This window comes from Micromys minutus, assembly GCF_963924665.1.
Source record: "Micromys minutus genome assembly, chromosome: 12".
Lineage (NCBI taxonomy): Eukaryota > Metazoa > Chordata > Mammalia > Rodentia > Muridae > Micromys > Micromys minutus.
Window position 1 is genome coordinate 31,210,670 of NC_137981.1, and position 25,931 is coordinate 31,236,600.

Below are 25,931 nucleotides of genomic sequence, written 5' to 3' on the forward strand. Positions count from 1 at the left end.
GGAGCCTCCTCCATCAATTAACAGTCAAGAAAATGTCTCACAGTCAAACACACAGGTTGAGGGAAATTCCTCAATTGAGGTTCCATCTTCTCAAGTGTGTCAAGTTGACAATATTAGCCTTCACAATGATCTGGAACAAGTAGTCAGAAGACAATAATCCTAGTGTGTGGTCTACTCTTGATCAGACTGAAATACTCAAGTGTGGTTAGGAGTGGTTTTCAATAAGTTACCTATAATAGACAAGCCTCAAGTTGAATCTACAACCCATCCCTACTTCTGAGAAACTGGAACAGTCACATAATCTTTCTAAACTTTAACTACCTCATTTAAGAGGAGAAAAAAACCACTCCCACCTCACTGGTAAATGGAAATTCTTAGGAAATGGCAGATCAGAGTGTGTGTTTAGTAAATGTTACACACCATCAAAGCTAAGTCTCCTGGGACCTCAGCACCCTTCCAGGGTTGTGGGGAGCATTGAACAATACTACCAAGCCTCTCCACCAGTAAGGAACAGGAGGACCTTGACACAGCCAACCTCAGTCCCCATGTCCACTGCTAATAAAAAAACATTGACATAGTCACTTAGAAGTGCTCGTGACTGAGGTTTTACTTGGGATGTGTGTTTTAGTAAATAATGATTGTAACTGAAATAATGTCTGCTACCAAAGGGAGAGTGCTAACAGGACCATTGCTCCCTGGGTGATAAGAACAGTCTCTCCTAGTACAACTTCCTGACATTTTCTGCCCTCCCATCGTCTCTTACTCTACAGTCATCTGCTGCTTGCTTCCTTCCTCGGCAGCTGGAATTGCCTTATGTCTAATGGCCTCCTGGGGCTCCAGCAGTCTGATACTGTAAAAAGCAGCCAATTACACTCATTAAAATCACTATGGGGTAAGACCTGACCCATTTCAAATTAGCAAATTTCTAAAAAGCATGCCAACTTTAAAATATATATCAGGATCTGAAGACAAGGCAAAAAATCCAAAGAGAAATGAATTATTGGTCCACATTCCCTGTCGTTTGAAATGGGAGTGGAAAACTATGAGATCCTCATGTGTATGTGTTGTGTTGTTAATTTGTGTATAGAAGGGGTGCTTTTCTGAAATATCTCATTGGCATTCATTCTTCAGGAAGTGTTTGGAGAAGGTGGAACTTATTCAGAACGAAGAGAATCTACCGAATTGATATCTGTCAGTGAAAACCTCAAATAATCTCAAGAGATACTACAGTCAAAATTAAATGTTTCCACAGAAAAGAGGCACAACGAAGAAGTAAGACATGCTAGCATGTGAGAAAAGGCAGGTCACAGAATGATCATGTATACTGAAGGCTTGGTGGCCACAAATTATCATGTTTGCATAAAAAAAATGAAAGTGACCAATCATGAGAAATACTCTGTGCACTTGGGCAGAACTTCATAATCATCTCTTTTTCTATATTCAGAACCTTGGCTGCAGGATGTCAACAAAGCCACAGCATCCAAAGTCTTTCCTCAACCTTTGCAACCTGCTGGGAATTCGCACCCCCCCCCCCACTGTTCTACCATCTGCCCACATAGAGACTCACAGTAGATAGGTATTCCTCCTTGAAGCTCCCAGCATGCACTTAGTGAGCAATGTCTTAGATACAAGGAGACCTTAACTGTTCCTTCATCCTCCATGCTCATCACACAGATCCAGACAATCAGCCACCAAAGTAGCCATAAGATCCTTCTAACATAATTCCCTCACTTTGTCCTTTTCTAAATTCACTATCAATTGGTCATATTGTATGTCACACTCCCAGGGACAAGGAAAAGCCTTGCTGAAGTCTGAGAAGTAAAAGCCAGGCTTTTGTGGCTAATATTCAATGATCTAATCCCAAGTCTGTTGAGCTGGTTCTTCACCTTTTGGGTATCAGCTGCTACAAACTCAGTTTTCTAAAACCTAGCATAATTCTCATACCTGCGGCTTGACCTGATGATCTTTTCTCTAGGTGTGCTTCTTTACCATCAGTTTCTTCTGTTACAGTAGCAGCAAAGGCCCATAAAGGGAAAACTATTTCCTTCTGGTCAAGAGAGTGGCATTTGGCCTGTGTAGAGAACAGCATTCCCACTGGGCAAACCAATCACCTAACCAGAGGACTACCCTTTTGGTAAATGAATCCATCTTAAGTCATGATAGAGAGACTGGAAAGATGGCTCAGCCATTCAGAACAATTGCTGCTCTTCCAGAGGACTTGAGTTCAGTTCCCTGCACCCATTCTGAGAGAGGGACAACTGCCTGCAACTCCAACTCCAGGGGTTCCAACATCCTCTATGGGCTCCTGTACTCTTATACTTTCATATAGGCACACATAGAGAGACACATAAATAAAGATAAAGATGTTTAAAGAAATAGGATGGATAACTATCCCTTAATGAAAGAGTATATGTTTTCTTCCCAGAATTCCCACTCCCTAGTACAGTAACTATGGAGCCACTGTAAGACTCTGTTAGGTCTGCCTGGTTTTCTGAGTCTTGATTCAGTGTGGTGGTTTCAATGTGACTGGCCCATGAGAAGTGGCACTATTAAGAGGTCTGACCTTGTTAGAGCAAGTGTGGCCTTGTTGGAGGAAGTATATCGCAGGCTTTGAAATCCTATGCTTAAGCTCTGCCCAGGGTAGAAAAGACCCTCCCCCTGGCTGCCTGCAGAAGACAGCATCCTTCTGGATAGCTACCAATCAAGCTATAGAATTCTCCACTCTGTGAGCAACATGATTCCTCACATAGTACCATGCTTCCCACCATGATGATAATGGACTGAACCTCTGAACCTGTAAGCCAGCCCCAATTAAATGTTGTCCTTTATAAAACTTGCCTTGGTCATGGTGTCTCTTCACAACAATAAAATCCTAACTAAGACACTCAGAAACATGTAACTTTTCTTTTTCTTCTTTTTATCTCTTTCAGATACTGGCCAGAGCCTAAGTATGCTTTCTCTAGTACTTTGCACTTTTTCACAACGTCTCTGATGCTCTCTTCTCCTTCAAGTGGCTGCTTATGCACCACGAAGCCACTTACAAGTGGCATCAATGGCTCCTTTCCTCTTTTCTCATCCTTCTCAGGAAGTTGCCAAGAGTCCAGCTTGTCTAGCCTGGAGTTTTCTTTTAAATTCTAATAAAATTGTTCTCTGTGAATCAGTTCTTACATTCTTCTATCAACAAGACTGAGAACCCCAGGAGAGGACCCCAGTTCCCCAGTGACAGGAAATGACTTAGGTGGGATAACCCAAACTCTCTGCTAAGACTTGCTGCCCTTGAGGAGCAGCCATGGCAGGAGGGAAGCCAACCGCCAACTCTACTCCCTTTAAATTGTGTGACATCTAAGTGTCACTTGGTGTGCTCTGAGTGAACAACCCCATGCTGTGGTGCAAGTCTAGAGCCAGACTGAGCGGCAACCGCTCCAACATTTGTTCCATGTCATTTGAGGACAATAACTCACTGCTTTTTGTCTCAGTTTCTTTATAGAATAAGGGTGATTACAACATTCACTTAGTATATAGCACAGGGCTCACAAAGTCAGCATTAGGAAGCATGATCTGTTTGAAATCACAAAATAGACATGGATACTCTCAGTATCTTGCATATTTAGATTCAATATGCAAAAAAATAAACTACTGAGAGATTCTCTAAGTATTTCAAATCATTGTCACTCATTAAAATAATTGCTGAGCAGCTACAGACAATATTTGAGATATGAGAATACTCACAGAGTACTGATTGGGTTTATTTTGAAGGTACTATATGAACATAAGAAATAATTATTCATTTTTATAATATACAGGGAAAGGAGATATTATAAAAGACCCTATCCATAAAATGCTAAGTGTGTGTGTATGTGTGTGTTTGGAATATTTCCTGTGATAAACCTTGTGAGTGGAAATAGAATGTACTGAATCTCTGGAGTCAGAGTTATATACGCCTATATAAGCAGAACTGAGGACAAACATGTTAGAAATTGAGGCCACATGGTTTTGATGGGGGTTGGGGTGACTGGAGTGTCATGTAGAAAGTTTGAGCAGAAGTTACATGAGAGAGGTTTGAGTTATCAGTAAAAGACTTAAAGCTCAAAAATACCAAGGTGACAATCTTGGTCCTGGTGATTCTTCCACTGGCCTGGGGACATCCTAGATAGATTAAACACATTGGCCAGGAATTTATATGATAGCTTCCCACTACCTCCCCCTAGCACAGAAGGCAAACTCAGATCCAGTGTCCTGAGTCTTGCTAGCCTTGGGCCATTAGAAACACTGGCCCCAACAACTTGAGTGTTCTGCATCTTCTAGCAAAGAAAGGCTAGCAGCCCCCAAGAAATTAGCACAAAACATCAACAGCCATACAGCACAAGATAGGTCTTTCCCATTAAGCAGCTTAGAGTATGCCAGTCTGAAGAGTCCTGACTCTACACTAAGAAGCCCTAACAAATATAACAAACATAAGAACATTGTACATATTTTTCTCTCTTTGGTGAGGTCAGCCGCATTTTGAGTAGCTTAGGTGGAGCAGTGTGTGCACAGAAAAAGATACGGTCCAAAGTAAGCCATTACCACATCGTACATTGTCTTAACAAATCAACCTGTAAGGAAACGCATAGGGGACATAGTGGGTAATGCTGAGTCTTAGCCAACCCTTCGCATGTCAGTTGTAGTTCCTGGCAATGATTTCAGTGTTCCAAATAAGTGGAGATCATCACAATTATGTTGTTGTTGCTGCTGTTTCCTGCTACACAAAGGAGTGGTTTCACCCTTGGTCTTTTCCAGACTGTAGAAAAACAAGAGGACACTAAAGCAAGACACTCTGCCACATGTAGCATCCCTGCCAACTCCAGAGGGCCTGGAACAATGGACTGCAGAAGGCCTAGAGATGGGATGTATGTGAGGTCCAGCCTCTGCGTGAGGATTAGTAATAAAAGCACTAGCCTTCTAACTCTCAGCATTATACCACAGCTCCAACCTGAACAGACTGCACATGGTTAAAAAAAATCAGGAACACACTGAAGGTTAAAACCTCAAATGCATTTTAAGTCCTGGTTTAAATTCATTTCAATTATCGGGGGGTCAGGCAGTTTCTACATTCATGCTGAGTTATTCTTACTGGTTTAATAACAAAAGCAGTCAGACATATTGTTCTACTAAAAAACAAAATTCTGCCATAGAAGTATGTTCTCAGCCTCCACAAGAGAGCTTAGAAACAGCTTCCAAAGGAATTTGCCTCAAAGGATAATCACTGAAGGAAATAACGCAGACTTACAGCAATGTGAAGAGTGTTTGTGTGCTGTATGTTTTATAGGTCAGAAGTAACAGATCAGAAGCCGGATTTTTATTCTCTGGCTCAGCCCTGATGTCTTACAGTGAACGCCAGGGCAACCAGAGAAAAGTAAGTCACATCTTTCTAAATGATCTCCCTTATTTCCCTCCTTCCACAATGTCTGCTTTGCCCAGAACACTGTAGCAAAGATGTTCCTAAAAGGGGGATTTACTGAAATGATTGAAGAGCTGAGACTAAGGCAACTCTACCATTTACTACCTCGTGATACTGGCAAGCTTCTTGCTATTCTTGGTCCTTCTGTTCCCCCAGGTAAGATGGACAAATAGGAGCACCTACCTCATAGCACTTGGGCCTTTCCATCTGAGCAAAACAGCCCTCTGAGGTCCTCACCTGGCCAATTACCCATCAAGATCTCAGGTCAGGATCACAACCCTGCAAGACACCTTTCCCAACCAACACACTGGAGACTGGCGTCACCAGTGCAAGACACTTCACTGTCTTTTTCATAACTCTTCTCTATTTTCCCATCTATTTCTCACAAAAGAAATCACAATAGAAATGTGGGATTATAGCTATTGGTTATAATTCCATACTTTCAAATAGATAATTGACAAAAATGTACATAATGAGTACCACACATAATGCCACATGCTTCCAGAGGCTAAGGCAGGAAGATGACAAGCTTGAGGCCAGCTAAGGCTATATAGAATATGCATACACATACATACATACACACACATACATACATACACACATATACATACATACATACATACATACATACATACACACACATACATACATACATATACACACATACATACATACATACACACATACATACATATGCACACACATACATGCATACATATATACATATACACACACATACATACACATACATACATACACACATACATACATACATATACACACATACATACATACATACACATACATACATACATACATAACATACATACAATCAAATCCATCTGGAATAGTAAGTATTCCCTGTCTCAAACACACAAATGATTAACTAATGAATAAGTGAATTGCTGAATAAGTGAAGTAGCTCCAAGAATTCAGCGGGTCAACATAGAGTATCTACACAATGCCAATCACTCAGCTGCTTCTAAAGATGTTTGAACTATGAATGATTAATGAACTTAAAGTCATAGTTCTTCCAATTTTTGACTTTTAGACTCTGAAATGCCCCTTCTTGCTAACATCATTGACAAACAACTCCTGTGCTTTATTCAGCACTGTGCTGGTAAATAGGCTTTAGCAGTGGCTCTTGGGGATGGAGTGAGTCCTACTTACTAGTCCTCACCATATGTTGGCTGGAGGTTTCATTCTGCCAACATCCACAGTCACTGCTTCACAGATCAGCCTGCTCCATCAGTGTATGAAAGCTGAAGAGGCAACAGAGTCTACTGGGAAGATAGGAGTTACAGTCTCGAGTAACCTAAAAGTAGCATTTGTCAGTTTTTACATGTAAAACTACTCTAACCATGACCACTTTCAAGTTATCAATGGCTCAACAACAGCCTCCCCAAATTCCTAAAACTTTAACAAAAGGCCTCACATAGCTACTACTATCTTCTCTTGGGGAAGGAGGTTCTCTTAAACCTCTAAACTGTTTGTTGCAGACATGGTTTTTATGGACTGTCTGTGTTTGGTAAGCCAAGATCAGGGGAGTCCACTGACTGGTTTGATGACCAGGGAAACTAGCTGCGTGTGCAGGCTGCACTTTCTGAAACTCTCAAAGTGACACCAAGACTCTAGCCATGCTCCGCTTCCACTGCAGACCTCTGCGAGAGCCAGTCAATTAAGAAAAGCATGGATTGCATTTCTATTCTTCTGCACGGAACTGGGTGCACAGATAAAGCAAGGCGGCATCTATTAAGTGCTGCATGGAAGCAGAATCTAAAGCGGGAGGGCAGAGGCTCCTCCCTGACCACAAGAACCCATGGGGGCAGGGGATGCTACAGCTGGTGGTTTCTCCGGCATCCCGCTCTGGCTACATATATAACATCAGACCTTGGCCTTAAAACAAAGCAGCAGCTTTTCCTATACTATAGAGATGCTACCACAATTTTGAAATAACACGAGTAAGGTTTCAACATCTAACCAGTCTTTATGCAAATCGTGATTCACATTGCTCTTCTGTAAACTGGCTTGGAGGCTCACAAAGAGAAACAAGGGTTTGCTTTCGCCCCGTTGTATTAGCCACACACTGATAGTGTTAATCCCAAATCAATCAACTCAAAAGACATATATGTTCATTATGTTTTCCCGATGGAAGGAAGAGACCAGGCACAGCTTAGCTGGGTCCTTTGCTTCAGGGTGTCTCACAAGGCTGTAACCAAGGCACCAGCCTAGCACACGTCTCATCTGAAGGCAACGGTGGCTGTCGGCAGGTCTCGTTAACATCCATGCTGAGCACCTCTTCTCCTCACTGGATGTCAGCTCAGAGCTGCCCTCACATCCTTACCATCTGGCCTTTCCATACAGCTGCTGGCTTTATCAAAGTACTGTGAAGGCAAGAGGATTTGCTTTCAAGGTAGAAGCTTCAGTCTTTTGTAACCCTGTCTCTGCCATACAAGATCGAAGTTTCTAGAATGAGCCAGTCCTCAAGAGGAGGTAATCACACATAGGTGTGAACTCCAGGTGGCAGGGACCGTGGTTGATCATCTTGGAAATCTGCCTGTCACGTTTACACTCTCAGAATCCAGATGAAACGAGCAGACACAACAAAGCACCTCTAAGTATTTCAACACAAACCAAGCCACGTGGTTTCCAAACTATGTGGCTAAGTCCTCGTGAAAATAAAACAAGGGAGATTCAGAACAGAACTTTAGGTTTGAAAATACCAAAGTCCACTAAAATCTCCCAAGCAAATACGAACAATGCCACAGACACCTTATGGGAGCAAGGTAGCCATGTTCTCTTAACACTGCACAAGAGACTCTCCGGGTAGCTGCCCATCTAAACAGATGTTCACTCCCAAAAGTTCCAGACTCCTCTGGAATCTGCCTTTAATGCTGCCGGGGTTTCGAAGACATATTGTCATACAATTGCAATCTGCCATGTGGTACATGTCTCTCTTTAGCAGTTTAACCTGCAAGATGCTCTTAGAGCCATTTTTACCACAGTAGCAAGAAAACTGTGGTAACAATTTCAAACCCTGGCTGACACACGCATTTTTTTCCTAAGCTTTAACTAACCATAAATTCTCGGATATCTTTGAGTATTTCAGCATTCAGTGATGGTGGCCAGACAGAAAAACTGCCTGCGGAGGACTTCAAATGATTTAATACACTATGGGTGAGGCATTCAGAACCCCTGGAACAGAACGTTCTAGAAAAATGTAAAGGCAGACAAGAATTACCTTAAACCTGAAAACACAAATGTTCAGCATTGGCCTGTACATTAGACCATTATATTCCCTCCCCACCCCCATCTCTCTCTCTCTCTCTCTCTCTCTCTCTCTCTCTCTCTCTCTCTCTCTCTCACACACACACACACACACATACACACACACACACACACGTGTTTGGCTTTCCACAAACTCTGTCCCTAATTCAGTTATAAAAACGCTTGTGGTCAACTATATTAATCATCTATTTGTTTTGTTTCTTTAGCGATATCTTTGACAGTCAAACTTAAACAGACCTGAACCTAAAAGCCCCCCCAAACCATAGCCATCCATGGAAAAGTGACCATAAAGCACCTTAGAGTTACCATGTGCTACACAGGCTTGATCAATAATCGAAGAGTGCTATGAGCTCAGCAGACCGCTCACAGGAAGTTCTACCAAAACAGCCGCGGGCAGAGACCGGGGAGCTGATAGCAAGGGGAATGGGGTTGTGACTGAAGACACTTTCCAACCTGTGAAACAGTAGTCACGTATTTCAGTGTCTAAAGCGAGGTTCTTACCTCTCTCAGGTGGATGTTTTCCTTCTCCTTCTGGTCTAAAATCACTTCCAAGTGGCTGACCTGAGACTCAGCCTCCACCATCCGCCGTGTGCGCTCGTTGTCATCCTCCAGGCTTTTCGATGGCAAGCCTTTACTCTGCAGCATCTCCAGGAGCTTTTTAATGGACTCGTCTCGGGCACTGAGAGTCTGTTTCTGTGTTTCGATCCTTAGCTCCATCTCTTCCAATGTCTTCCGCAGAAGGAACAGCTCCTTGGCCTGCCTGTCGTGTTCGGCTTGGAGCCTGCGGAAGTTTTCCTCTGTCAGCTCAATGGTGAAGTGCTCGGCTCCTCTGCTGCCACTCTCTTGCTGCAGGAGGTGGTTGAGGTCTCTCTGGGTCCGCAGCTCATCCTGAAGGGCCTGGATGGTCAATTGCAGGTGCTACAGGGAGAAAGATGGAGGGGGGAGGGAGAAGGGAGAAACAGTTAGTGAGAAGGCCAAGTGCTGCCAGCTGCCACCGCCACACCATGAAGATGGAATGTTAATCATGAGGTCCAGGGGCCAGCCATGAAGTCCTCCACGGTGACTTCAGAAGCATGGGACAGCACATGAAGAGGGGGATTAATTCAGTGATGTTTTCTCAATGTCTTAGAAGAGAAATGTACACACACACACAAAAACGGTATATTAGTGTCAACCACAAGGGAATTGTACATCTATGGTGCTTAGTTTAGGAAGGGAAAAGGTTAGAGGGAAACTTTCATGAAACACACCTTCTTAGGCCCACAAACACTCCAGACTCAGTATTCCTTGTTTCCTAAGGTGTTCTTTGTCCATTATTTTCCATGATAAATGCATATCCATTTTTAAAATGAAAATAATAGCATCCACTACAAGCAGACACAAACAAAGACTTTATTTTTTTTTTTTTTTACAAATAAAGCTGTGAACATGTTTAGTAAACAGGATTACTGCCTCTGCAAGCAAAAGGGAATAAATGGAGACATGGACAAGCACGTTCAAACACACGGGGGAGGAGGAAGGCTGTGCAGAGCAAAACAAACAAGCAGCAAAGAGCGGACAAACCTTGGTTCTTCTGGCATCCAGTAACTGAACAGCATGGGAAATGAAAAAAAAAAAAAAAAAACGAAGCAAAAAATCAACATAAAGAAAAGTCCAGTGCAAGCAGATATTCAACAGAAAGAACTTAACACAGAGTACCTCCACAGAAGAAAAAGAAAAGAAAAAAAGAAATCCCATTAAGCCAAAACCCAAAAGCTGCACACAATTCAGAGCTTTGATGCTGGATCAACACAAAAAGAAAGGGGGGGAGGGCAAAGGAAAGAAAGAGAAAGAAAAAAAAAGCCAATCTAGGCTTAGTTCAATAGCCTTTTGTTTCCCTGTCTCTGACCCAACCGCAATTTTTTTTTTTTTTTTTTTTTTTTTTTTTTTTTTTTTGGATATCTTACCAGAGAGGAAATCACAACACTCTAGAGTACTCAAACATTGTTTCCAGTCACCATAGTGGAAAACACCAGAGAAAGTAGTTAACAGTTGCCAAAAAAGAAACCCATGAAGGAAGTCAGTTGGTGAATTCATGTCTTCCTTTTTAGACCAACCTCAGGCTGTTTCAGAGGCTGCAACCACAAGCCTGAAGATGATTTTTGCCCAGGGACATACCAAGAGGCTTCAAAAATAGCAGTTACTCATTCATTCACAGATGCATAATCCTGCCTGTGAACCAGACCACAGCATTAAGCAGAGGAATCCAGGCTGGACGTAAGACAGGACTCCTGCCCACAGGGAATCACCGTGTTGTAAGGCACAGATAATACCATGTCTTAGTTATATAAATATTGGAATAGACGACATCTGAAATCTGTCTGGAGTCCTATGGCTAATACCCAGAGGCTGAGATCTTTCTAATCGCGGCCTCCACCCAGAAGCTAGCACAATTGTGGTGCACTGCATTATTCTCAAGGAGTTCCATTTCACCTTCACACTTAAGGAGAAGGTACTAGAGCACACAGAGGGAGGGTGTTCTCCTTTCTGGCTGTGTGCCACAGTGCCTCACAGGGTTCCCAGAATTCTGTGTTGACATAGACTACTGATTACTTAGTGATACAACACTATCTTGTAAATAATACGTTTACGTTTCAGAGTCTTTAGTCACAAGGCTGTTTAACCATTAACAGTTTTCATCATGTTTCTCAGCACAGTAAGAAGCCCATGTACCCTTTAGCAACCCACTTTCATTTCCTTCCCAGGACCAAAGCTCTAGGAGCCAAGAATTCTCCTTCTGTCTCTATAAATTTGCCTGTGAAAGACATTCCTTATCAATGAAATCATAACATAAGTGGTTTCTTTGGTTTCATATGCATTCAAAATTTAATACCTGCTTTAGCATCAGAATTTCATTCCTTTCTATAACAAAATTTTATTCCATGATAAAAAATATGCTCTTGTTTATCCAATTACCAACTGATTGAGACCAGATATTCATAGCAGCATTGTATACATTGGCCAAAAAGGGCAAGTAATCTATATGTCAATCAATTAATCAGTACATAAGAATGATATATCCGGTCAATAAAATCTTGTTTGGCCACAAAAATTTGGTGATTTAACTTAAGAATGACTCTGAAAATATTATGTCCACACAAAAGAAGTCAATCGCAAAGGTCCACAAATAGTGCAATTCCACTTACACCATGTCCAGATAAGCAAAGTCATAGATGGAGGTAAATTAAGGATTACCAGGAAATGAAAAAGGTGTAACTACTGCCCACTATGCTGTTTCCTTCTGCTGTGAGAAACATAATCTCAAGCTAGAGAGTGGTGTTAGTTGCAGAGCTCTGCGAACATATGAAAACTGGCAAACTGTACTTACAGGGGCAAACTGTAAGTTAAGCAGTTGTTACGTTAATACAACTGTCACAGGAAATAGGAACAATGCCCACAGGTCCGTATGATCTTTTTCTACCAGGTCTCTATCTTTAAGCCAATCAGGACAGACTGCGTTGAAGCATGTAAACTTTCTGCCCTGTGCTTGGTGAGGCTGGGGGGGGGGCAGCTTTAGCTATAGTCTTCTATACACTTTATGTTAGCATGGCTTTGTCCCCTCATGATGGTATGGGTTCCTGAGTTGATCTAAGTTAATTTAGAGACAAATATAATGAATCAGGGTGATAATAATGGAAACTGGATAGGTGATGAGAATTCTTGAGAGCAGCCAAGAATAATGTTTGTTTTGTGTTTGTTTGTTTGTTTGTTTGGTGTTTTCTTGTGGCCCATTATAACCCAGAAGAAGTTTTCAAACTAAATCTGTAGACATGCTCTGATCACAGGTATCAACAATGGCAAGCTGACGGTAAAAGTTCTATTTCTGGGTGGGCAAGCTGTCTACAACCCAGCTCCCTTGTTTTCATATCTACGAAGTAGGGCTCACTCTAATGCTGATCTTATTCCTGAGTGGAATAACAAAGACAGTCCATCAGGTGCCATGTTTAAGGTAAGAAAATAAAGTCCATTTATCCATTCAGTATAATTTACCTTCAGTCTCTCAGTCTCATAAAATATAAAACAAGAGGAAGAAGAAATAGTTCACTGTAGGAGCAGTGCTGGAGCTAAGGTCCTTTTTCCCAATTGGTTCTTGATCTGTCAGTAAAGAAGCTATGGGCCAATTGCAGGGTGGAAGAAATAGACGGGACTTCCGGGTCCCTGGAGAAAAAGAGACAGATGCAAGGGAGGAGAGAAATTCTTTAGAGAGAGAAAAGCCAACCATTCATGAAAGGAGCCATGGCCTACAGCCATAGGCAAGTGGTTGGGGTGTTTAGCAGGGACTAGATGTATCTTAGCAACTAATGTTTAGGGTAGGTGAAAGGTGCAGAGATAAGAATATTGTTAAGGAAGATAGTAGCACCCAGCAATTATGTTCAAAGACAAGTTGAAATTGAGTAACCTGTGTGTGTGTGTTTTATCCATGCATTTAAGAGAAGCTGGGTGGGAGCTACTAGCGCAGCCCATTCCCAGAGCTAAGACAGGGTAGCAAAAACTACACACAACATCCCATTCTGTAGGCAAACAAAGTTCTTTAGGCAAACAAAACCACGGAAGAAATGCTATACCCTGAGAGTCATGACTGGAAACCATATCTGGGTGGCTAGACACAGAGAGAAGCTTTGTACCAGGTGAAAGTGACATACTGCCTACCACTGAATGGAGTCTTTAAGGACTGAGAGTCTGTCCCTAGCATGAAGCTGTGAAAGGAAGAACCCATGGAAATATCCAGAGCCAAAGAGAAAACAAACCTACTGAGGAATACTTACAGAGAAAATCTGTACAGCACTTAACATCCACCACACATGATTCCAACTCTAGTCAACCTTCCTAGCAACCCAGAAAGGTGTCCACTATTACAATCTCCTCTTAAGGGATGAGAAAATAGACACAAATAAATAAAACAAGTTGTTCCAGACCCCTCAGCTCAGTAAAGAACCCTATGTAGGTAACCTGACCTCCAGGGCCCTGTCTGAACCACTACACCACGTGGGTGCTGATATGACACAAGTCCTTCAAAACGTGCCAAAGAAGAATGGGGGAGGGTGGTTACAGCAGACAGGTGGACAGTTGTAACAGTTACAGCAATTTTCACAATTAAGAAATTAGCCATCCTTTCTAGATCATACAAGTGAGATCCCTGTCAAAGCCATAGTACCTTCTCTAAGAACTAAAAGTCAGAAAAACAATGACCAGTTTGAATTCCCCGGTATTCACATTATCCAGCCTTTCTGGTTGAAATATTCTGCTCTTCAACCATGGTGAGTCATGCTTTTAGGTCAGTCACTCAAATCTCACTGGCTGAGTCATTGTAAACCTAGGAAACAGCAATTTACAAGGCTGTATTGCAGAACCATCTCTTTGGAATCTCATGGTTATCGCAATCAAAGTCTTCATCTGTATTGCTCATTAGAGGGAAGAGACCATTTAGTGCCCTCCTATATCAGGACAGGTAAGCTCTCTGGCTTTTAACCTTGGGCCTGGGTACCAAACTGCTAGCATCTTAGCTAACCTCCTTCAAGTACAAAAGTGCATGTGTTGGAATCTTTTACTTACCATCCTGATGCTAGGCATGTTCTCCAGTTGGCTGTGGAGAATCAAAGCTCAAAAGGAAAGCTCCTTTCTCTGTGGCCTCTGGGAAACTTGGAAACAGCAGCAGAGCAGCTATAACAATGGAGGTCTAGACTACGGGCTGCAATCATTTACAAGAAGTACAGTAGACTCCACCTTATGTACCTTGACGTGTGTCCTACAACCAGTTCTTTTAACCTTTCTTCCTACTTATTTATAATCCTTAAACCGCCCTGCATAAACCAGTATCACCTCAGTCCATAAAAGAGGAGTGTTTTAAAGAACACTTCTTATATCACACTGTCAATGGCATGGGAGCTAACTAACGTGGTAGGTCTAGGTCTAGTTTATTTCTAATCTAGGGCACACAGAAGTTCAATGACAGCATCCTAAGACAATGAGGTTAGTCATATCCTGACACATCTTCCCATTACACTGTAGCTAAATGAAAGTAAATCCTCCTTCTAAGCATAGTTAGGCATATTTTTAAAAAGAGAAAAAAAGAAACAGAATACAGGGATAAAAAAACTGGAGTAGAGACTGAAGGAAAGGCCATCCAAAGACTGCCTCACCTTGGGATTCATCACATCCACAGACACTACTGCTGATGCCAGGATGTGCTTACAGACAGAAGACTGGCATGGCTTCCCTCTGAGAGGCTCTGACAGCACCTGAATGAGACAGATTCAGATACTCACAGCCAACCATTGGACTAAAGTTGAGGACCAATATGGAAGAGTTAGGGGAAGGACTGAAGAACAGTGGATTGCAACCCCATGGGAAGAATAACAGTATCAACTAACTGGACCCTCAGAGCTCCCAAGGACAAAGACAACAACCAAAGAGCATGCATAGGTGGGTCCCTGGGTCCTGCTACATATGTAGCAGAGGATTGCCTTGTCTGGCCTCGGTGGGAGGAGAGGCACTTTTTCTTGTGGAGATTTGATGCCCCCAGAGAAGGGAGATGCTAGAGTGGTGTTATGGGAGTGGGTGGGTATGTGAGGGAGCACCTTCTTAGGGACAATGGGGAGGGAAGATAGGGGCTCATAGAGGGGAGACCAGGAAGGGGACAGCATTTAAAGTGTAAATAAATGGAACAATTAATGAGATAGAGACAGACAGACACATGGGGGGGAGGGAGAGGAGAGGAAGAAGAAGGGAGGGAGATAGATAGATAGAGAGAGAGAGAGAGAGAGAGAGAGAGAGAGAGAGAGAGAGAGAGAGAGCAAATACTGAGCTGGACAAGGTAAGTGGATAGAATGGTGTTAGCCCTCCCTAAGCTCTGAAAAAAACCCAAAATCTCCAGGGGTACAGAAAACAGAGAGCAAAGCTCCTGTCAGGGGCAGAAGTGCTCCACAGTGTGAACAAATTGGAGACCAGCAGTCATGCACAGAACAGGCAATGTTTTCGAAATCTTAAAGTGTACAAATGAAGATTTTTAAAAGAAATTATTAAGAACAAAAAGTGTAAAAATAACACTCTAAAATGAACTAGCAGATATGAAAAAGAATAAAATCCTGAGTCGTAATAAAAAAGCCCGGTATTACAAAGGAACTCTGCACAGACAGGTTAAGACAAAGCAGGGACTAGTGGACAGCATCCAAAGAGCTGCTGGTTCTTTGGAGAATCAAATAAACATTTGGAAAATCACAACACATGGGGATTTAAAAGACAGCACACAAACTTTTGTTGTTGTTGTTGTTTTGCCTCTGCTTTGCTTTGCTGAGATCAGTCTCACGAACTCTACATCCCCGGCTGGCCTACAGTTCACTATGTTGCATAGGCTGGTGTTGAACTCACAGAGATCCATCTTCCAAAATCACAAATGTTGATGAAGGGGACAAATGACTAGAAAAGCACTTTCCATAGTGTCATTCTAGAAGAAGTGGGGGGCGGGGGGCTGATGAGTTCTGTAGCTATTAATAGTGGTTTGAAATTCTCTCCCTTAAATAAGGCCCGGATGACTCCGATTATGCAGTGTCTCAGAGAAGCCTCGCCACTTATTACCTGACACTCGACTAACCTGCCACGAAAAACATAACGTATAGCCCAACCTCGCCCAGGACCGTGAGTACTGCTCACCAAAAAATCCAGATTTATAAAAGAAGCACAGAACATATACATAACCTAGCTGTACTTCTTTTGGGAAAAAAAAAATAGAACAGTGATTCAGTCACAGACAAACTTTTAATGTAAAACACCATGACAGAGAGAAGAAGAAAAAATCATCTGCTCAAAATAGTCATTCATGTTTTTTTTTTTTTTTTTTTTTTTTTTTTTTGTAAATCTAAGCAGAGTAAGGTATAAAGAGAACCACTTCTAAAGTGTGCTCCACTGTATACAGGGAATGGATACCGAGTATAAGTAAAAGAATTTTCATTTAAATGAAAGGAAGCCATGCCCATGATCAGCAACACCTAGAAACATTGTCCTGGAGGCTTGAGTCAAAATAGTATGACCAGAAACTGAGTATCAGACAACTGAAAAGGGAATAATTCTAACATTATCAATTGTATTATATGGCTATACACTTGGAAACATCAAAGGAGTCTATAAATTATAGGAAGTAAGAAAAATACATTCACACTAACAGGGAATGACAACAGGAGAAGAGGAAGGGGAAGGAGAAAGGAAGGGGGGAGGGAAGAGAAGAAGACAGCCAAAAAAATAAAAGACAGGTAAATTTGACAATATTAAATCAGAAATTTCTGTTACACAAAAGACACTATAGAGTGCAAAAGAACAGGCCATAAAAATAAAAAAGATTGTTGTTCATAAAATGCCAAAAGTATTGCCTGCAATATATAATCCCACAACAGAAAAATGCTAGAAAAGTCAAGCCTGGCCAGCTCATGGCTTTAATCCCAGCATTTTAGAAGTGTGGAAGACAGATCCATGAGAGTCTAAGGATGCCTGATCTACACAGCAAGGTACCAGAGCAGCCAAAGCTATAAGGTGAGACATTGTCTCAGGAGAAAAGAGAAGGGAGAGGGGAGGAAAAGAGAGGAGAGGGGAGGGGAGGGGAAGAAGGCAGAAGGGGAGAAGGCTCAGTGGTTAGGAGCACATATTGCTCTTCCAGAGTCCCTAAGCTCTATCTCCAGCAGCAGCATCTGTCAGTTCACCCACAACTGTCTGTAACTCCATTTCCAAGAGATTTATCACTCTCTTCTGGCCTTTACAGACACTCACTCACAGAGAGGGAGGAAGGTAATATCATGTGTAGCAGCCTAGATTCTAGAACAGTCTGTCTGGTTCTAATCCTGTCCCAACAGTTTGAGGTAGAATGTGTTTCTTAGCAGGTCTGATTCCTCCACCTTGCATTAGGGGCTTAACTTATGTCATTGAGTTCAGGTAAAATGTTCCCTGCACAGAAAGAAGGTTTGAACTAGGCCATGCTCTTTGTATACCAGCAAGGCACCAGCAAGGCCTATCTCCATATCCTCCCATGCCTCTCCATAGTTGAGTTAGAGGCCAGGGGTCAAGCCACTTGGCTATATGTAGGCCCTGGGAGAGAAGCACATTGATGCCCAGCATTCAGACACGAAGCTGGCCTACAAAGGATGTGGTAAGATAAGACCTCATAAGAGTGCCATTTGCCTGGGAAATCTTGCCTTTCTTCTTGAGGTAACTTCACTGTCCAAGAAGAAAGGTGTGTGGGCTTTAAGATGTGACTGAGATTTCACCATTAGCCATGGCTTTCCCCAAGCCAACATGGACCTTTCCTAAGCCATAGTTTGGCCAACTGTAAAATGGCAAATACTTGTGTGAACCTCACAGTATTTAATATTCAAAAAGATTCAATGAGAATCTTGTTTTCTTCCAGACAGGCCCTGAGTGAAAAGTAATCCTGCTCTTCCAATACTGATGACATTACAGGCAGAAAGCAAAGAGCAGTAACCTGTTAGACCTCACTCCCAAGACATCAAGTGCACTTGTGTTTTTAGCTGATTGTGCTGCCTCCTGTTCCCCAATGTGCTTTCCCGAGAATAACATTCCACAGGATGCTGATATGTTTACTTTGAGGCTGTGCTGTGAGGAATGGTTACATTATCAATAAAATGTGCTCATTATCTTTCTTTCAGGGTCAGAGTACACACAAAACACCTTCCCAAGGACAGGGTGAATTTCCCTCTCCTGAGAAGTACAACACTGTAGCAGAGTCTTTATGGTAGTGAACGAGATACAGAAAGGATGGGAGGACGTTGTCTCAGCACTTAGCACAGGGTCGCAGATGGGGGAGGCCAGGCCTCCAGTCCTCTCTGCGGTTAGTACTCAGAATGGTGACCTTGAAGTGAGCCCACTCTGTCCAGTTCTCTCCCACAAGATTCAAATGCCTCGAGCTGGCCAGCTCATTCATCTGACACACTGATGGGAAGCTGCCAACCCTGTGTCCGCTCCATGACAGGATGAGCCGGGGCGGCTTACATAGAGGTTTCACTGGATTTCCCAGCAGATATGGGCCAGAGTCTAAAACCGATGTGTCCTCCAGCCAACTCTAAAGTCTCCCAATCCCCCTCAAAAATCACAGAACTTCATTTCACACAACTCACATAAGCTCTCGTATTCACTTCTTTAGGGAAAAAAACAAAGACAAATGAAAATACAAGAAACTAAGTTACATGGAGAAAGGAGGGAAGGAGACATGTGCTTTCCCTGGACTTCCAACAGCTACTGGAGTCAGAATCTAATCCAGATTTCAGAATGTCTAAAACACAAAAAGGTAAATAGAACGAAAATATAATTATATATGTATGATGTGCATGAAACACACAATTATTTAAATGGGGACTAGCCAGATGTTTAGAATCTACTGTGTCTTATCCCCAAACATGGAAAATATGAGTTCCTGGCAGATTTTTTAAGAATTTGTGACCTTAAGCTCTTTTCCACACTGAGGGGGGAAAAACAAAAAAAAAATGATAAAGTTTTTGCACTGTAAAGCAGTTTGGAGCTCCATTGCTATGAAAACTGTCTCCAAGATATATAAAAAAACTGGCTTATACCCAGAAGTCTTGAAGTTTCTTCTTTTTCTTTTTTAAAAATAAATCCACACTCCTTCTCAGGCAAGGACTTAGCATAACTCTTTCAAAGAAAGCAGAGACTCTCTGCAGACCACTTGGCCTGCTCTACTTCTCCTGTGACTTTGCTTATTAATCATTTTCCAGTTTGCCTCTAATCAAAATTTCAGGGCAGGTTCTCTGATCCTCCTGTCTGCAATCCCGTGTACAGGATGCAAAACACGTACTGTGGCTCCAACCCTTCCCCGGGCTAAGCCATGTGTATAAGAAGACAAACAACAGGCCAACTAGAAACATGAGCACTAGCTGGTGGAAGGGTTGGAGTGCTGAGAAGGATATGAAGAAAAGCATACTCCCATATATGGGCCCAGGGCCTCTGTCTTCATTTGGAAAACTCTAAGGAAACGAAAAGGTAGCTGAACAACACACAGGATGGTGAATTCACAAGCAGTGGGACCCTGGGCGCCTCACTCGGACATGGTGCAACTGTAGACTGTAAAACTAATGTTAGAGGATACGTGACATTTGACCAAGATTTATAACACTAAGAACAGAATATATGGAAAAGTCTGCCTTTGTAAGCAAGACTGGGTTTTATTACACACTAATGCTCCAAGGTGACACACTACTGGAATATTACATTTAGCTTAGATTTAAGAACTCCTGTTCTAAATATAGTTTTGCATCCAACTAGTTAGTCAGAACAATCACTAATCTTGTCTCTGGAGAGAAATGAGGTAGAACAAAATTATGATTTTGAAGCTACCTACCTGTTACAGCCCCTGTTGCTCAGAAAAAAAAAATCACTGGAACACTCTTTAGTATCAACTCTTCATCCATAAGTGAAAAGCAATAATTTTAACCAACTGAGTTCATGCAAAGACTACATGAGATGCTTGTTGAGTAAGCAAGCACAGTGGTTCCCATAAAGCACGAAGTATGGGGTCTGGCACATGAGGCATGGTATCATTATTTGGGGATAGTGATGGCTAGAGGCCCAGAATTTGAAATTCTTTTTCTTTCCTCTATTTAAGCAAGAAGCAGAGACGGGCCTACTGAACATAAATTTTCAATCATCAAACAAATGCAACAGTGGAAACAATATACTAAGCACTTTGGCATTTTCTTAAATAAGGGAAAACAGGAAACAGTTGTTTTAAGACCAACTCAAAGAATGGGTGTAATTGATTTCCCATTAACTGGCTTGCATATAATTCTACAAGGGATTTTCAAGAATACCAACCATTCCTGTTTGGAAGGTCAAGTTATTTTTTTTAGTGTTGTACATAATGTATAAGCAACTATAGGACAATAGCATCCCCTACTGTCAACACTTCTCAACCTGACATTAGTTTAAAACCCTGAAGTGTAAGATATTGGGAATTGGGTACAGCAGTAGATGAACAATACAAAACTAACTGGGTGGTGATTTTGGAGGGTTTTTGCACCATAATGCTTTGTCTAGGTTTTTTTTCTCCATACGGGTCTTTTGCTTATATATTATGTTTATATGTAATTTCTCTGTGCATGAGTGTGTTTGTGTGTGTGTGTGTGTGTGTGTGTGTGTGTGTGTGTGTGTGTTTCTTGAGCTTTTCTTTGGCTCTTTTATTTTGTCTTTTATGTATTTTATGCCTGTTTGTTTTATAATGAGAGAGAAGGGTGGATTTGAGTAAGTGGGGAGGTGGGAAAGATCAAGGTGGAGCTGGAGGAGAGGAAACCATAATCAGAATATACTGTATGGGGAAAAAATCTATTTTCAATTTTAAAAAAAGAAGTTGGTATTTTTAGTGAGTTTGAAGAAAAAACCACAAATGTGTAACCTAGCCCTAATAGCTTAAAACTGTTACAACATTAAGTCACACTCACATACTGTCAGTCACAGGATAGCACCTTTGTTTAATTGCTTGGCAAATCTTTTCAGATAGCACTTAAAATTTTTTATTGTCCATTTTTCCTGTTATCTTCTCTTTACCACCTCACACCATGTTTGTTTAACAAACTGCCAAATACCTAAGCACTTTTAGAATAAGTAAAAATGTTTACCTAGATTAATTTCAAATGTCTGAATAGATAATAATACTACCTTCCCTGAGCCACATGGCTACCCTAACTAAACTCTAGTTCCTTCCACTCAAAATTTCAATGAGGAGAGACTCTCCTTGAGTACCACCCGATTCTCACTGCTTCTCTTCTTGGGACACTCCACTCTGGGAGAGGAGAGGAAAGGCATCCACACCACTTAGTGTCCCAGCAGCATTAACCGGTAGGCTCCTGTCTCATGCCCTGTGTGCCGAATCAGGATCTGCAATTATGGCATGGCTCCTAGGATATCTGTAGGCACTCGAAGTTCTGAGAAGCAGCATCTTCAACCTTACTACTTCTTTAAACAACACGCGTTTGCCAATAAAGATGGAAAAGGAAGACACACTGAGCACAGCAATGAGGGGTGTGGCTCATTGAGCCTGAGTGAGTGGCGTCCCCAATGGGATCACAAGACAAAGTACCTGAGCTGTGTTGTCTGTACTTTTACTCAACCACTGCTGAGCTATCTGTTATTTCATAGATGCATGTCCCCAGATTTCTTTCCCAGTCAAAGAGGGGATCGTACAGCTTAACTTATGTATGTGAACATAGAATCACACAATGTGTTTATGTAAGACATGCTTGTACACACTCATCATTTATTTATAACATATGTAGAAATATGTTAAAGTTAATTCTTCACTGTTATTTGTTGTCCTTATTATCTAAAAGGTAATCTGAGGTGAGATTTTAAACAAGCGTCCAAAATGTCAATACTGCATCTAATATCTGCTCTTTTATTCATCTCTTTCTGCCTTTAAACAGCATTTCTGAGTGCCTATCTGTTGTTCTGGTGAAATTTTAAGTGACTGGGAAGAGCATGAAGAGTCAATGTTGAAACTTCTTCAAATTATAACTTGAACAATGTACTAGGCAAACAGAAATATACTGGTGCATAAGTAGCCTAAGAACACAAACTCTCTAAGAGTTTTCTATTTTATTAATGCATTAGAATTGAAGGCCAGTATCCTTTTCTCGGGTATGAAGGTAAGGTACTTGCCAATGTTTCCCCAAAAGATCTAAACATTTAATGTGTAAACACTTAATAAATATGCATGTAGATATATACATGTGTATAGAGAAAAAGAAAATTAATATGTGAATGAATAAAATAAAATAAACGAGCCATACTCCATGTGATCTTTAATGTTGATTGTCTACTTGAAGGGACCTAGAATCGCCAAGGAGACAAACCTCTTGGCATCTTACTAGAGAGGCTTGACTGAGGTCTACATTGGTGGCCCCATTCCATGACCAGATATCTAGACAGAAAAAGAAAAGGAGGTGGAGGAGGGAAGAAAGAGGAGGAAGAAGAAGAAGAAGAAGAAGAAGAAGAAGAAGAAGAAGAAGAAGAAGAAGAAGAAGAAGAAGAAGAAGAAGAAGAAGAAGAAGAAATAGCTGAACACCAGTATTCACCTCTCTCTGCATCCTGACCCAGATGTGACCAGCAGCGTTACATTTCTCTGCCACACCCTTTCCAACACAATAGGCTGAATGACCTCTTTAACTCTGAGCCAAACAGACCTTTTTTTCCATAAATCACTCTTGCAGATATTTTTGTCTTAGCAATGAGAAAATAAATTTATATGTCCCATAAAAAAAAAGAGAAGGGAAGAAGCGAAGGAGGGAGGGAGGGAAGGAGGGAAGGAGTAAAGGAAAGCTGAGAGACAGACACATTACTGAAGCTTTCCTATGTCCAACCTTCATTTGGCAAACTGTTTTCCCAAAAATAATGTACGTACTTGAAGCTGTACTTTAGTTAATATTCTTCAGGTTGAAAGAAAAGCAATCAGTTTAGCCTGTCTTGTACTTTAGTTAATATTCTTCAGGTTGAAAGAAAAGCAATCAGTTTGGCTTGTCTTAAGTCAAAAAGGAGAGCCCAGGAAAGAGATAGCAGATTGTGTCATACACTTGGGGAGGGGGGTTCAAAGAAAGGGGGAAATAAGGATCTCTGGGGAAAGCATGTGACTCTGTTTGCAACAACTTTTTCTTCCCAAGGGAAGCACCCGGGGAAAGGCATAGCCGAGACATGTGACTTAAGGCAGCTGTCCACTGTGGGTCAATCAATCATGGCAGCTGGTATCCACCATCAGCAGCCACTCCAAGAGTGAAGTCAGTAGAGAGCCCAAGAGGAGGATATAACAACTTCTGTCAAAATCGTGAGCTCTTACAAAGAAGAGCTATGAGTGTTATTGAATAATACAATAGTGCTACACGTATCTCTGAGTCATACGCAAATTAAGGAATTCCTAGAGCAATACATACAAAACTTTGACCAACGACATATAAACATACAACCACTTCACTTTCTAACCTTCTAGAGGCCGTAAAGGAATAATTCAACAGCAAAGGTTGTAAAGACTTGATTAGGAATAATACATTACCAGTGGCAAGAATCATAAGGAAAAGCCACCTTGCTTACCTGTACAGGAGAATGAACTAACCAATGCTTGGACAAAGTCACTGCCTAGACAGGGGTATACCTAGTTGTAAGCCACAGGCACCAAGCATGCAGGGCCCTGCTCTTCCCTGTTCTTCTAGTTCTTCGAACCCATCTTGTTTGGCACTGAAAGCCAGAGGGATTCTATTACCACATAATTAGTATCAGGAGCATGTGCAACAGCCAGATTTCCACACTAGAGTTAAACATCTTTGATCCAGATGCCTCCCCTCCACTGCATACCCCGGATGGCACAGCTGCCACAACCACACTGGGAACCCCTCGCTGTTTGCTGGAGGCTCTGAGGTTTGGGGACTTGGAAAAGAAGACTCATTCCAACCAGGATGAAGTCACTTCTCTGTTTATGACTTCTCAAAATACACCTTTAGGAAGTTTTGAAGGGTTCATGTTCTTCCTCCTAGGTGCTTAATGACTTTGTAGTGGGTTTAGAGGAAAACTGGGAACTAAATGTCATGAATTAAGGGGCTACTTTGGAACCTGGAAAAGAAAAGCAGCACCTCTGAAGATCCCTGTCATAACCGATGGATCCAGGGAGAGAAAGACAGGGAAACAGTTCCTTTACAAAGCCATGGCCAAAGAAACATGGCTAAGAAATGAAAAACTCTTGATAGGAATCTTACGTGACTTGCTTGCTTATCTTATCTGGATAATTCTGTACCTACTGTTTATGACAAAATAAAATATCCTGAGTGAAGAGTCAGTAGCCGTGACCATACGCACGTGTGGACACACACAGATGTCATATGCTTACAGAGTCTCTTTCAAATCTTTAAACTAGTAAGAGAGGATAAAAAAAATTTTTCTCCAAAATATAGTTTTAAAAAAGGACTTTTAAACAAGGTCCTGAAAGTGTTTCTTTCATCTATCGGTGCTCCTCTAGTTTTACAGTTCATTTGAGACTATTAAAGCAAAGGAGACGGGAGAATGGCTTTCCACTCCAAGTCTGGAACAGAGCTAACCTGGCAAAGTCCAGGAGGGATATAAAGGATCTAAGCGCAGCCTTGGCCGGAGCCGGAAGCAGAGTTGCTGAACTGAAGACAAGTTGGAACTGAAGCAAGCCCTGACGTGCTCCAGGTCTTACAGGCATTGTTCCTAATAAGATGAACTATTGGTCCTGGGTTACATAAATTTCAATATACCAGAGCCCTTCCCAAGTTACAGTGAGGCCAAAGGCCCCCTGAATCCACACATCTGCACCCCATTTAAACTGGATCACTGTCCCTCCTTGTTCAGGACTTTAGCTGGGAACGAAGAGAAGCTTGCTGCACAAACCCTCAGAGACCAGGGTCTGCAAAATCAGTAAGTTTTGTTTTCACTGCAACTTTGAACATTTTATTTCTTCAACTCAAAAGTCTAGAGGGAAATAAGTAAGAACGTGAAGAATTGCAGGTTTTATGGTTATAAAAGGGAGAAAATAAACATGCACGCACCGCGTCTGCAGAGCACACATCACGTATCCCTCTTAGAAAGCTTTTAAATGACGTCGTGTTTTTGAAATCACGTTTTTAAAAGGCTGGAGATATAGTTCAGTTGATCGAGTACTAGCCTAGCCTGTGTGAAGCCCTGGATTCATCTCCAGCACCCCATAAACAGGGAGTGGTGCTGTGCACCTGTAATCCCAAGAGACGGGAGGATCAGAAGTTCAAGGTAATCTAAAGTACACGGGCCAGCCTGGAACTCATGAGACCCTGTCTTGGTGGAGGGGTCAGCATGAGGCAGGTGCTCTAAACTGAACTATATCCCTAGCCTCTTTACGTTCTTTAACGTCTCAGTTTGGGGCTGTCTCTTTAAGTTCCCCCAGCTGACTTTAAACTTGCCTCAGTCTCCTGAGTTACTGGGATTGCAAGCCTGTACCACCAGACTGAACTGGAATCGTCTTTGTTCTAACTTAATGATGATCTACAAATTAAAACTGTGTGGAAATTAAGACATGGCTTTTCTTTGTAACTTACTTCAATCACCTGGTCAAAAAAAATTCACATACCATGGGAATACATCTTTACTCCTAGCACTTGGGAGGCAGAAATAGGCAGGG

General features: G+C 41.8%; 1 protein-coding gene across 1 annotated transcript in view; it reads right to left on the reverse strand.

Moving 5' to 3' along the window:
* ERC2 (ELKS/RAB6-interacting/CAST family member 2) overlaps positions 1-25,931 on the reverse strand; it is a gene marked incomplete at its 5' end in the record, with an annotated part of 796,341 nt that overhangs the window by 679,464 nt on the left and 90,946 nt on the right. The window contains 2 exons of the mRNA XM_080926404.1: positions 9,230-9,646; positions 10,292-10,315. Coding sequence (XP_080782530.1) covers positions 9,230-9,646; positions 10,292-10,315 — 441 coding nt within the window. The remainder of the gene's footprint in view (positions 1-9,229; positions 9,647-10,291; positions 10,316-25,931) is intronic.